The sequence below is a fragment of the Orcinus orca genome, chromosome 11 (assembly GCF_937001465.1).
Source record: "Orcinus orca chromosome 11, mOrcOrc1.1, whole genome shotgun sequence".
NCBI classification, from domain to species: Eukaryota; Metazoa; Chordata; class Mammalia; order Artiodactyla; family Delphinidae; genus Orcinus; species Orcinus orca.
This window is the reverse complement of record NC_064569.1, coordinates 44894660-44908573: the sequence shown is the minus strand read 5'-3', so window position 1 is coordinate 44908573 and position 13914 is coordinate 44894660. Positions and strand designations below refer to the sequence as shown.

Genomic DNA, 13914 nt, shown 5'->3' with positions numbered 1-13914 from the left:
TGGGACTCCTCTGGTGGTCCAGTGGCTGACTCTGTGCTCCCAATGTAGGGGACCCCAGTTCCATCCCTGTTCAGGGAACTGGATGCCACATACTGCAGCTACAAGTTTGCAGACCCAGCGCAGCCAAGTAAATAAAAAAAATTTTTTAATTACTAAAGACTCATTAGTCCATCCTAACTCAGAATGAGTAGAAAGACTGGTATTATGCTTTCAGCAAGAGATGTTTTAGGCTTCCAATATGTCTAGCATTAAAACATTTTAATGCTTTAATATTAGAGCCCTTGATAAAAACCGGTATAATTGCCCATAAAATAAATTACAGAATATATTGTGCTTGTGCAAAAGAGTGTTTGGTTCTTGAAGACAACAGAAACAAAGACTTGACTTCCCTAGCTGATTTGCCTTCTCATCCATATATGAGAATTGTAGAAACAAAGGGCACAGAACTGGTTTCCGTCTGCAAACTTGCCCAGTTTATAAAGAAACCCAAAGAAAGAAAATACGTCCTTCCTTAGCTAATCATTAACAGAGTTAGAAAAGTCAGTGGGCTTGCTGGGAAAGAAAGGGGAATGGTCAAAATGTAGTTTTGTTTGTCTAAGGAGATGGCTATTGCTGGCCCTTCTGAAGGTAAATGGACTGCATTAACAAGTCTCCCAGATCACTATTAGGTAGAAATTCTATTAACAATTTTAACACTTTTTAAGTAATGTACATAATTTAATCTTCCTAACAATCCTATGAAGCAGCTACTGTTATCCCCATTTCATAGATAAGGAAACTGAGGCATATATGTGTTAATTAAATTGCCGAAGGCCGCCATTAGGTAACCTAGATGAGATTCAAACAAAGGAGTCTGGCTTCAAAATCCATGTTCTTATTCACTCCATAATATTGCCACTCCTATCTAAAGAGAATTTCAGAATTTTTCATTCCTGGTAAACTCCACTCATTTAATCCTAATTCACTAATCCTAATCCTCACTTCACTATGGTAAAATATCAGAAATTTTAAAGTAGCTTTCAAAGCATTGCTTATCTTAAAAGGCAGCCACCATTGTCTTAAAGCCACTGGCTCAAATAGTGTTAGCTGGTTTAGGTAATGTATGTGTTGAGTCCTTTTGGAGAGAGGATATGGGAGTCAGGATCCCTAGCCTTTTCATTAAGAAAACACAGTTACATTCTACTTTTCAAAAATCCTACTGTATAAAGCGTGGGATCCTGGGCCTCTAGAACGGATGAGTTTCAGGATATAATGTCCAAAACAAGCAAAAAGAATTGTATATGCGCCTATGTTCTTTTTTCTGAATAGGGGAATTTACACCTTTATAATAATCTCAGTCTAAATTATGTATTCCAAAAATAAAATTGAGGATTAACCTAGGTCACAGCTATCTTCCACTGGTGTGAATACAATCTCTGTGGCATTCAGCATTACTTAACACCATATTTTCCTGAATTATTTGAGAAAAGGAAGTCAGAAAGTAGCAGTAATACTGCTGTGGCTGCTTTACCGACGGGGGAGCAGAGTTTGCTTCTCCTACAATTGCCCTTCGCGTATCAAAAATGCCTCGACTTGGGGGACGGGAAGGGGTCGGCTATCTTAGGACTGCATGGCTCAGAGAAGAGAGTTCCTGCCAGGCCAGCGAGTCCTGTTCTAAATTCATACCCTTATTTAGACCTCGTCACCACCCCAGACTGGAAATACGCGAACGGCTCACTGGTTAAAGGAAGTGACTGCCGGCAGCTCCTGACCCGGAATCGGATCCTGGTCCCGCCCCCTCCGCCAGGCTTCGTTCTGCAACAGGCGTGGGTCACGCTCTCGCCAGCTCTTTTTCTGCCGCCATCTTGGTTCCGCGTTCCCCGCACAGTAAGTGCTGTCTTCGTCACGACTTTTTATCCGTAGCCATCCGTCTTTCTTGCGGGCTGAGCCGCCCCGAGGACTGGGAACTAAGGAGAATTGGAGGTTTTATGGGGCCACCGGGTTCCTGGTTAGCCCTGGGCAGTGTGGCCTTGGGGCCTCCGGACAAAATGGGGTCTGCTGTTGGTGTCCTGGCAAAAGCAGGGCAGAAAGGCCGTAGGCCGCGAGTCCAGGGCTGGGGAGATAGGAGCCGTTGCGGCGTCGGGGATGGAAGTGGGTTGCGTCTGGTGTTGGGAACCGCTTCACGAGAACCTATAGGGGGTTAAGGGGTCACAGCCTTGGAACAGCCCCTCCGCACGCGCGCGCGCTCACACACACACACTCTTCTTATTGTGACAAGCGAGTGTTGGGACCTAGGACACCCTGTTTCTCCTCCTGGGTCCCGAAAGTCGGCAAACGGCAGTCCTTGAGGTCCTAGCCCAGGAAGCGGGGCGGGGGGGCGGGGCGGCGAGGGGAGACGACTGTTCAAGGTAGCGTCTGAAGTCTCCCATCCCGTGCTCAGGAGCCAGACCGCGAGCCTCTCCCTCGGGTGGAGAACGCAGTGGTAATTGCTTCTGTGTGGGATTTGGAGTGTGGAATAAAACGAATCCCTGGGCACTGGGAAATCCGCTCTCTGCAGAGTGTAGAGGAGCGGTAAAAGGTGGTGGGTCTGCTGATCAAAAATGGGAGGGTTACGTCGTGGTTTTCACCTATTCCAGCTGCTTTGGGGAGGGTTGTCCCACGCTTATGGTTTTCTAACAGCCCTCCGCACTTTGAAGCTTGACTGTGGGTTGGGCAGCAGAACGGATCCGAGTCATTTCAGGCCTCCTTTTTATTCCCTTCAGAAATGCCCGGTGAAGCCACAGAAACCGTCCCTGCTACAGAGCAGGAGTTGCCACAGCCCCAGGCTGAGACAGGTAGGTTCCCCTAGACCCCTTGCCCTTGATTAAGATAGTAAGATCGACCCTAAAACTATTTGGTGGGTTAAGTGACAAATAGAATATACTTGTGTATTTCAGTGTTGACTCTCATTAAAGAAGATAGGGCTGTAGCTTTACCAGGGAGTAGAGTCCACAATAGTAGCTTTCCTGAAAGGACTTGCTTAGAGAGTGGAATAAAAACCGTATATTTAAGATTCGGGAACATTAAAAGCTCCATGGCTTGCTTTGTAGGTTATGAGAGCTGCCTCAAAGGTAGCTCTGTTGTGGAAGCTTCCCCTCACATAGGAAAACTGAGCAGGAAAGGGACTCTGATTCTTACCTGTTGGAACTAGGTGACACACTGGCAGGTCCAGGAGACCTGAGCTTTTGTGAAGTTCCAGCCAGCAGGTTGCAAGGTTTTAGACGGCAGTGCTTGGCATTGTGCCATCATCACATGCCTGGATAAGATGTTTGCTGATGGTAAATGTGTCCTACTGGGCCCCAGGCCCTCCTAGATTGGTTAACTTGTTTTATGGATTGGTGCTGAGACGTTTCTAGCGTGCTGGAACAGTGCCTGCATCAACAGCTTATCTGGAACCCAGAATTGAAATAGAGCCTTCCTTTGACTGCTCTTCGGCTTTGGAATTAATGAATGTAGAACATAGTGTAAGGCAGGTTTTGAATTCTGATTAAAATACATTTCTATAAAACTTGAGAAGGGGTAGGGGAAAAAATTTTTTATGGTAGTCTTCTTGCTGATTAGTTGTGCAGAGCTAAATGAAGGGAATTTTCAGGCTGTGACCTCCATCCTCACCTTTTTTATTCCCCCTTTATGGTAAATTCATTATTTTCTTTTAAACTCCACCTGTGACTTAACGGCAATTTTTGTCTCCTTCTGGAATTAAAATAGAGTTGTTTATAGTTGAAAGCATTAAGGTTCTCCCTCCCCACCTGTCTGATTTTAGCAGCTGAAGGGATTAATACAGCTGCTAGCAAAGAAAAAGGAGGGGGCCTCTGAGCTGGGAAGTAAACTATATGAAATCCTTGAACTGCAAGGGACTTAAGGAAGGTAAAAATAAAGGAATGGTCTCTAAAAGATTCTGTAGTTTCAGTGCTAACAAAACTTTAGAGAATCTCAACTTGATTTTACAAATGTGGAGACTGAAATTCAGATGAATTTAGAATAATCTGGATCAAGCTTCAAAATTAATGCTATTTGCTTCTGAAGCAATCCTTAGTGCTGTTAAACTTATTCCGGAATATTTTGAGATTGCACAGTAGGTTAGATGATAATATTAAGTAAGCACCCGTGATGAACATTTGGAGTATTTTTAATACGTAACTATAATTAAATAATTATTAGAATGAATGAGGAAACTGACTCGGGATTCGTTATGGTGTCTAAAGCAAGTAATTTGGGCCTTAATCCCATCTTGAGGTCCAGTGAGATGAAAACATTCTAAGTTTCAAATTCTGATTAATATGTTTGAGAACATTTGCACTGTAATCATAAGATTTTCACCTACCAGCTCTTGAGGAAAAACTGCTTGAGCCACCTGTCTTTTCTGTAGTTGGGGTACTTTTGGTTGAGTGAATTTGGATGCTATAGGCTTTTTTTTTTTTTTTTAAATAATACTCCCTTCTAGGTGTTGAGCATTTGTTGGTCTAATCCTGTGTTACCTCCTGATTAGTAAGCATGGTATTTTTTCATCATTTCGAAAACCTTTTGCTTAGGTTTACTCTAGTGCAGATAGTGCCTATTTTGGCAGAATGGCATACTCATCCGGATTAAGGGGTGGGGATCCAATGTATTTTCTCCATTCCAGTTCCCTACTTTCAAAATAGAACCACAGTCTGGTTTATCAAGTTGAGTTACAGTTTCATAATACAGTTCCTACCCTTGTGACTAAGCTGTCTCTCATGGTCTAATTCATCTTAGATTGATGTTTGGAGACTTAACATTACTTAGAGACTGTAGAGTCCACCCATTTGTGGTTGGTTTTTTGTTTGACTTGGGTAAGTAAAATGAAGTATAGGGAGGCTAAGTGAAGTAGTATTTAATACACAGTATTAAGGGTCAGATTTTTCCTGACTTAGTGGAAGCCTGAGCATTAAAAGGCCTGTTTTTTATCATTCAGCTCTGATTCCCCATCATTATTGCCACTGACTGTCTTCCTTGTTCCAGTTTTCAGTATTTGTTTCAGTTAGTTCATGCTCCTTGGGTAGACAGCGTAGAACTGTTCTAGTGGTGATTCTATGGCCTGTGAGAAAGATTTAGGGTTTGTTTGAGGGGGGAAGGGAAGAGCACAACTGGGAAAGGGTAGAAAGCATGCTGTTCCCAACTTACTCCTGGGCCTGTGCTCCCCATTTAGAGACTAATAGGCTGCTCTTAGACTGTTTTTCACCCTAAAATATTTCACTTACTTTAGTAGAACTTGGGAAATGTGGGAGATGAGGAGAGGGATGTATTCTTACTTGACCACTGAAGTATGTTTGGGGAAGATTGCTGTTGCTTGTCACCTTTGTCTAATCCTGTATGGTGACTTTCATTCTCAGATTTAAAATTCCAATGTTTTCTGTGAGGCATGTTGTACCAAGTTGGGCTGTATAACTCACCTTTGTTTTTTTCCTTCCCTTTCCTCCTTTATCCTCTTTTTTTTTTTTTTTTTTTTTTTTTGCTTTTCTCCTCCAGCTTTGCTTCCTGTGTCTTCAGCCTTGAGTGTCACTGCTGCTTTAGGGCAGCCTAAACCTACCCCTACCCCTACCCCTCCTTGTTCCCTGGCCTCCCAGCAATGCCCTCTGGCAACCCCTAACCAGCCTTCCTCATTCCTTTCTCCCTCTACTATTGCCTCAACCCCTTTTGAAGCTCCTTTTCCTGAGTCATCCACTGGGACAGCCCTGCCTTTGGGAGCTGCCCCTCCCCCCGCTGGCACCCCAGCTTTCCTACCAAACCTAATAGGGCCTCCCATCTCCCCAGCTGCCTTAGCTCTGGCCTCTCCCATAATAACTCCAACTCTGAAAGGTGTTCATTCCTCTTCAGCTCCCTTGGCTCTGGTGGCCTTGGCTCCCCACTCAGTTCAGAAGAGCTCTGGCTATCCACCTAACCCTCCTAGTTCACCTCCTTCGGTTGCTGTGATTGAGTCAGGGTCAGTGACGTCTCTATCAGCTCCAGTTGCTTCCTCAGAACCAAAGCCCTCTCCTCTTCAAGCTCCCTCTCAAGTAGTCCCTAATCCAAAGGGTACCCCCAGCCCTCCAGGTATAGTCAGTGCTGTTTCTTCCCATCTTGTAACTCCTTTGGTCTCTCTTCAGTCTGGACTAGCCTCATGTCCTCAGACGCCACCTGCCACTCCCTTAGCCATTCCTTCCCCTCAGGTCAAAGGCATCCCTATTTCCTCAGCTCTGACTTCTCCACAAAACCCTGCAAGCCTCAGCCTAAAGGGACCCCTTAGTCCACCTGCTGCTTTATCTCTTTCAACTCAGTCTATTCCTGTGGCTCCTCATGCCCCCCCAGTTTTCCTCACTTCTCTTGGTTCTCCTGTTCAACCTTCAGGTTCTAATATTCTGTCAGATCCCATAGAGGATACTGTTTCTGTAGATCATTCTTCCACGGGTACCTCTTACCCTTCTCAGAGATCTCTAATTCCTCCCCTTCTTTCCAAAAATGAGGTGGTTCCTACTGCTGAGGCTGCTTTTCCAGGGGGAGCTCCAACTTCCCCTCTGGCTCTGTCTGCTGACAAAGGCCTCTCTACTATCACTGACATAGCCTCTTCCAATGTAGCTACCTCTTCTCTGATATCTCCTACAGCCTCTCTGATTCTCAAAGACTCTCCTAGTGCTGCTCATCAACCTTTGGTGGCCCAGATTCTTGGTTCTTCTCCAGGGAGGCCAGGCTTGAAAGAAGCTCCTGTTTCTTCTGTTGGAACCACCCCACTTGGGATGGCTAACTCCTCTACAGTTTCTGCAGCATCTATTACCTTTGAGGTAGCTACTTGTGTCTCTCTTCCAGTTTCATCAGGTCCCATGAGCAGTAAGGACTCAGTTTCCCAAACTGCCTTGGTTATGGCGCCTGTGGCTCCCAGAGAGCTTCCTACTCCTCAAGTAACCACCACTCTGGGGATACCTGTCTCTCAACCTCTGCCAGCCCCCGAGAACCCCAAAAGTCTCCCTGTTTCACCAGCCCTGGCAGCCCCTAAAAATCTCCCTTCTCTCCAAAGTACACCATCTTCTCTGGAGATAGCTCTTTCTCCTGAAGCCACCTTAGCAAAGAAAAGCTTCCTAGAGCCTCTCCCTCTAGTTAAGCCAGCCAGTACTACTACCTCTTCTCTGGGGGTCAACTCCCCAACCTCTATAATCAAGACAGATTCTTGTGCAAGCCCAGATCCAACTAGTCTGCTTCTCAAAAGTTCTCTCACTACCCCAATTGTAACTACATTTCCTTTGGAAAGCACTGCCATTGATGGGATGGCTCCTACAACTGCCAAAGGTACCTCCACTCCTATACCTGTAGCCGGTCCTTTTCTAGAAGGAGCTGTCTCTTTAGATTCTAAAAGCCACCCTGCCAAGAAGAGTACTTCCACTCTTACTACTTTACCTTTGGTCCCTCCAACCTCTGAAAGTTGCCCTCTGGCTCCAGCTGTGACTTTATCTCCCCAGAATGTTTCTGCTTCTCCAGCTGCTGTGGCACAGGTCCCTGAAATTCCCAAGTCTGAGTCTTTTCCCCCTCTTCCTCCAGCTGGTACTCCTCAAGGTGCAAAGAAAGTTCATGGTATTTCTCAAACTTCAGCATTGGCACCTGTGGCTTCCTCTCCTGAAGGGTACCCAACTGAGGATTCTGGTGCTTCTGTTACTGCATCTTCCAAAGGAACTTACCTAACTGACTCCCCATCTCCTTTAGGGACTAGTGTGTCTCCTCAAACCAAAAGAACTCCAACCAAGAAGGGTTCAGCTACTACTACCTTAAGTCTTGCTCCTTCTGTTTCTAAAAGTGTACCTGCTATCCCTGATACTCCTGCTGGAAATCTGTCATTCACTGTTTCTCCAGTTGAACCTTCCTCTCTTCCAGAGGCCAATCTTTCTTTTCATGTCCGTAAAGGATCACTAGCCAAGAAGCATTCCCCTACTCCCCCATCCCCCAAAGAGGCTCCCATTCCCCTACCTATGTCTTCTCCTTCCCCCAAAGCGGGGCCAGCAACCCCATCCCCTAAAGAAACCCTAACTCCTCCAGCTGTGACTCCTTCCTCCCCCAAAGGAGCCCCAGCAACTCTGTCTCCCAGAGAGTCCCCAGCTACCCCATCTCCCAAAGAGGCCCCCAGTCCCTCAGTTGTGGCTCCTCCTTCCCCCAAAGGGGGACCAGCAACCTCATTACCTAAAGAGACCCCCACTCCTCCAGCTGTGACTCCTTCCTCCCCCAAAGGAGCCCCAACTACCCCACCTCCCAAAGGAGCCCTTACTTCCCCCAAAGGGGGCCCAGCAACCCCATCTCCCAGAGAGCCCCTCACTCCATCAGCTGCGGCTCCTCCCTCTCCCAAAGGGGGCCCAGCAACCACATCTCCCAAAAGAGCCCCAGCTACCCCACCTCCAAAGGGGGGCTCCACTCCCCCAGCTGTGGCTCCTCCCTCCCCCAAAGGAGGCCCAGCAACTCCATCTCCCAAAGAGGCTCCTGTTCCCTCAGCTCTGACTCCTTCCTCCCTCAAAGGGACTCCAGCCCCCATAAGAGCTCCAGCTATCCCACCTCCCAGAGAGGATTCCACTCCCCCAGCTGTGGCTCCTCCCTCCCCCAAAGGAGGCCCAGCAACTCCGTCTCCCAAAAGAGCTTCAGCTGCCCCACCTCCCAAAAGAGATTCCACTCCCCCAGTTATGGTTCCTCACACCCCCAAAGAGGCCCCAGCAACTCCACTCAAAGGAGCCTCCACTCCCTCAGCTGTGGCTCCTCCCTCTCCAAAAAAGGCCCCAGCAACTCCATCACTCAAAGGAATCCCCACTCCCTCAGCTGTGGCTCCTCCCTCCCCCAAAGGGGGCCCAGCAACTCCATCTCCCAAAAGAGCCCCAGCTACTTCACCTCTCAAAGGAGACCCTACTCCCCCATCTGTGGCTCCTCCCTCCCCCAAAAAAGCCTCAGCAACTCTGGTCCCCAAAGAGTCTCCAGCAACCCCAGACCCCAAAGAAGTCCCCACTTCCCCAGCCATGGCTCCTTCCTCCCCCAAAGGGGGCCCAGCAACTCCATCTCCCAGAAGAGCCCCAGCTGCCCCACCTCTCAGAGGAGACCCTACTCTGCCATCTGTGACTCCTCCCTCCCCAAAAAGAGCCTCAGCAACTCCAGCTCTCAAAGAGGTCCCTACTCCCTCAGCTGTAACTCCTTCCTCCCCCCAAAAGTCTCTAGCCCCGAAAGGGGGGCCAGCAACCTCATCCTCCAAAGGGGCTCCCACTCCCCCAGCTGTGATTCCTCCCTCCCCCAAAGAGCCCTGTACTTCCCCAGTTTCAGTCACATGTCCCTTGGGGTCCACTGCACCTCAGGCATCTAAAGGGCCCCCAATAAAGAAAGGCCCCACAGCTCTCAAAGCAGTGCTTGATGCTCCAGCTCTAGAAAGTGCACCAGTCGTCACAGCTCCCACTCAGAAGAAGAGTTCTGTTTCACCTCCTGTGTGCCCAGATCCCTCAGCTCAGAATGGTACTAAAGGATCCCTTCCTGCAGTGGCTCCAGCTCCTCTACTGACAGTCTGCACTCAGAAAGGTTCTTCTCCAAAGGCTCCAAAAGCCCTCCCTACTTCTCTCTTAAAGGGCAAAGACTCTTTCCATTCCCCAAAGGGCCCCTTGGCTCCTCCTGAGTCTGAGACGTCTACCCCTTCAGCAGCAGCTGCCCCAGAGAAGGTCCTTCCTAAAGCTGGATCTGCATCTGTCTCTCCAGCACCTACCCCATCAGTCTCTCTGCCTCTTGCTCCCTCCCCAGTTCCCCCTCTGCTCCCTAAACAGCAATCTCTGCCGTCCTCACCTGGGCTGGTGCTGGAATCACCCCGTAAGCCCTCAGCCCCTGCTGATGAGGATGAGCTGCCGCCTCTGATTCCCCCGGAGCCAATCTCGGGGGGAGTGCCTTTCCAGCCGGTCCTCGTCAACATGCCCACCCCCAAACCTGCTGGGATCCCTGCCCCAACCCCCTCTGCCAAGCAGCCTGTTCTGAAGAATAATAAGGGTATTTGCCTTGGTTTGCCGTGTGCATGGTGTGTTGCCCACAACCCTCTGGGGGCTACCCACCGATACTAACCGTAGGATGCGCCGCTTTCTCCAGTATATCTGCTTGTGTTTGGACGTAGAACGATAAGTTTAAATGCCAAAGCTCTAGGAATATGAAACAGAATCTTGGTTTTCACCTCAGATGGTCTGTTGTGTACCATCCTGTGTAATGTGGTTCAGACTAACTCTGGATCTGTCATCTTTTTTACCTAACCGATCTGACATTGAAAACCAAGACCTTCTAGACCTTTAATTTGCTCTAAACTCTACTATATCACTAACTTTGTCCCTGGGCCTGGGATTTGCTAAAATATTGGGAAATCTAGAACTACTTGAATTTCTTTTCACATCTTAGACTTAGTAATAACCAGTGCCCAGGGACTCCCTTTTCTTAAAAGACTTATTTTTCCTAGCCTGGGAATGGTGCAGGTGTATGCTTTTTCCCTTAGTAGTCTATTGATGCTTGGCCTTTGAATTGAGGGAAACTTAAATATGTGAATTATTTTTGGAAGAAATGGAAGAGGTCACAAGAGAGTATCTAGTAGAGGTGGCTACAGAACTGTAGATCAGCATTTTTGAGAATCTTCAAGCTGTGTTGATTAGATCAAACTGCTAGGGTGAGTGGTTTGAAAATAAGGCTAAATGTGTGTACACAACTGCTTTTGGCCTCCCCCAACCCAGTTTAAAGGATGAGGGGAAATCGTCCCCCACCCCACCCCCAGTCTGCCTCCACAATGTGATCTTACTTTTTTTTCACTTAAGTATATCTGGAGGCACCTTGTTTACCAGAACCTTTCTAAGACGGTTGGGCTCTTGGGTAGAATTTGGCGTTACATAAGTCATTGGTGTTTACCTGTGCCATAAGTGAAGACCTTGAGGGAAAGGAAGCAGTTACATAAACTGCTCGGCTGTATCTAGTAATTATCTTTCGTTTCTGGGGCTGGGTCTTTAATAGATGTGTACACACTAGTTTGTGACTGAGTTGGGGGCTATCGTATCAGTACGAGCTGGCTTCATACAAGTCAGTTGGTTTACACTTAATTTTGCGAGGTCTAGCATAAGCCAGTGACCTCTAGTCTGGGGAGGCCATGGTGAGGTGCCTCTTCCTTGTAATCTTTACTATAAAATAGTAAAAGTTACTTGTCTTCTTAGGGTCTGGAACAGAATCTGATAGTGATGAATCAGTACCAGAGCTTGAGGAACAGGATTCTACACAGGCAACCACACAACAAGCCCAGGTAGGTATTCTCTTTTTTTTTTTTTTTTTTTTTAATAAATTTACTTATTTATTTTTGGCTGAATTGGGTCTTCATTGTTGCGTGTGGGCTTTCTCTAGTTGCGGCGGGCGAGGTTTACTCTTTGTTGCGGTGCGTGGGCTCCTCATTGCGGTGGCTTCTGTTGAGCGCGGGCTCTAGGCACATGGGCTTCAGTAGTTGTGGCACATGGGCTCAGTAGTTGTGGCTCACAGGCTCTAGAGCACAGGCTCAGTAGTTGTGGCGCACGGGCTTAGTTGCTCCGCGGCATGTGGGATTTTGCCGGACCAGGGCTCAAACCTGTGTCCCCTGCATTGGCAGGCGGATTCTTAACCACTGCACCAGGTGGGTATTCTCTTAACTTACTAATGTAAGTACTAGTAAGTTAAGGAGGTCAAGGAAGCATTGGAGGACCAGTGTTGATCAGAGAAGCTGACTTACGTATTTGGAGCTGTGAACCTTCATAAAGGGAAAACCACATAGGGATTGTGGTATCCAGGTCTTACATTCCAGTTTGCTCATAGCTGTTTGATCTTCTTAGCTGGCAGCGGCAGCTGAAATCGATGAAGAACCAGTCAGTAAAGCAAAACAGAGCCGGAGTGAAAAGAAGGCACGGAAGGTAAGAGTTTAAGTTATAAAGAAGGATTAAAGGTGCTGATGAAGCACCTTTCGAGAGGGGAAACTGTGGTGGAACTCTTGGTAGTGGTATAAACACGTTTAGTTAAACTAACAGAAGTTAACTATGGCAGAAAGCCCAGGAGGCCTGGAAATCAATTCTGTATTTTTCCTTTTCTTAGCCCACAGAAAGTCTTTGCTTAGAATGTAGTTTTATTATGTTCCTTACTTCCTGAACCTGCTTCTAAAGAAGTTGAAAACCTGATGTTCTTTTTTATTCTTTAGGCTATGTCCAAACTGGGTCTTCGACAGGTTACAGGGGTTACTAGAGTCACTATCCGGAAATCTAAGAATATCCTTTTTGTCATCACAAAACCAGATGTATACAAGAGCCCAGCTTCAGATACCTACATAGTTTTTGGGGAAGCCAAGGTAAGGAAAGTTCTTGGGAGTTGCTCTAGACCGAGGTTTCTCAACCTCAGCGCTATTGACATTTTGGGTCAAATAATTCTTTGTTGTGGAAGGGCTGTCTGTTTAGCAACATCACTTGCAGTGTGATGGGGAACAAAATCACCACCACCCCCAGTGGAGAACCACTGCTTTAGACCTAAGTTATTTCTTTGTCTGCAGTAATATATAATCCAAGTGAGGCCACATGATTTAAAGATACGTAGTAAGTTAATGTGAAGTGGGTTTAAGAGCGGGAGTTTGGAAAAGATATAAATGATTTCTTTGGTTTGCTGCTGATCAATCTACTCACATGAATCTCTCTATTTTCTGCCTTATAGATCGAGGATTTATCTCAGCAAGCACAGTTAGCAGCTGCTGAGAAATTCAAAGTTCAGGGTGAAGCTGTCTCAAACATTCAAGAAAACACACAGACTCCAACTGTACAAGAGGAGAGTGAAGAGGAAGAGGTATATAAGGAAATCTTTTGTGCTTTTAATCCTCACAAGATAATATTATGTTTGTATTGATGGGTGGATTCTATATTATTTTAGGCTCTTGAACTCCATTGAGTTAAGTAGCTTTTGAGTTATATTAAGAGCTAGATTCAGGAGATGCCTGACAGAACTACTGAAGTTGTTCTTGCCTTTAGTTTATTAAGTGTTTTTTCTCTCTCTTTTAGGTTGATGAAACAGGTGTGGAAGTTAAGGACATAGAATTGGTCATGTCACAAGCAAATGTGTCGAGAGCAAAGGCAGTCCGAGCCCTGAAGAACAACAGTAATGATATTGTAAATGCTATTATGGTAAGTGTCCAAGCCTTTATTCCTTGACTCCCTCTGCCCTAACCAATCGTGGGTGACTTTATTTTCTGTGCTTAATATCAGCCAATTAGGAAGCCTCTTTCCAAAGCCTTTTCTGAGTTGCCTCAGGTTTTAGTGACCTGAATTCTCTCAATTTGCCTGTAACCACCTCTGATGATCTCTTTTCTCTTACAGGAATTAACAATGTAACCATCTTGAAAAGAGGACCTTTTTTTGGTGTTTCAAAAGAGTAACTGCAGCTGGGTTTGAAATTTGTACTGTTTCTATCATTAATAAAGTTATGGCTTCTTGTTGGATGAACTCAGTTGGTGCTTGATCTCTTCCCCCAAAAAAACATAAAAGCTCTAGAAATGAAAAGGTTTAGTACTTCAGGTTCCCCTCTTAAAACCTCAGCCTTTTCACCTCTTGTGAGATGATAACTGTTCAGGCTATCTATTAGGAACTTCTTGTTCTCAGAGACAACTGAAAGTTTCTCATTTCTTTCCCAGATGTTAACTAGTAGCAAATCCTGATTATTCTTATTCATTTTTTTAAATAAGTTTATTTACTTTTTATTATTTATTTTTGGCTGCGTTGGGTCTTCGTTGCGGTGCGCAGGCTTCTCATTGCAGTGGCTTCTCGTTGCAGAGCATGGAGGCACGCGGGCTTAGTTGCTCCACGGCATGTGGGATCTTCCCAGACCAGGGCTCAAACCTGTGTCCCCTGCGTTGGCAGGCGGACTCTTAACCACTGC

At 46.4% G+C, this 13914-nt stretch overlaps 1 protein-coding gene across 4 annotated transcripts; it reads left to right on the top strand.

Moving 5' to 3' along the window:
* Positions 1-1724: 1724 nt before the first annotated feature.
* On the top strand, positions 1725-13485 carry NACA (nascent polypeptide associated complex subunit alpha). Of its 4 annotated transcripts, XM_033435989.2 has the most exons (9): positions 1725-1866; positions 2742-2813; positions 5509-10002; positions 11196-11281; positions 11838-11915; positions 12197-12343; positions 12700-12828; positions 13041-13163; positions 13356-13485. In XM_033435989.2, the coding sequence occupies exons 2-9, from the start codon at positions 2744-2746 to the stop codon at positions 13368-13370; spliced, it is 5142 nt and encodes a 1713-aa protein (XP_033291880.1). In that variant the 5' UTR covers positions 1725-1866; positions 2742-2743; the 3' UTR covers positions 13371-13485. The 4 variants fall into 4 exon arrangements, with proteins under 4 accessions (XP_033291880.1, XP_004274181.1, XP_033291881.1 ...); XM_004274133.4 differs by lacking the exon at positions 5509-10002 and having other exon boundaries at positions 1791-1866; XM_012534690.3 differs by lacking the exon at positions 5509-10002 and having other exon boundaries at positions 1830-1866; positions 2720-2813.
* The last annotated feature ends 429 nt before the right edge of the window (positions 13486-13914 follow it).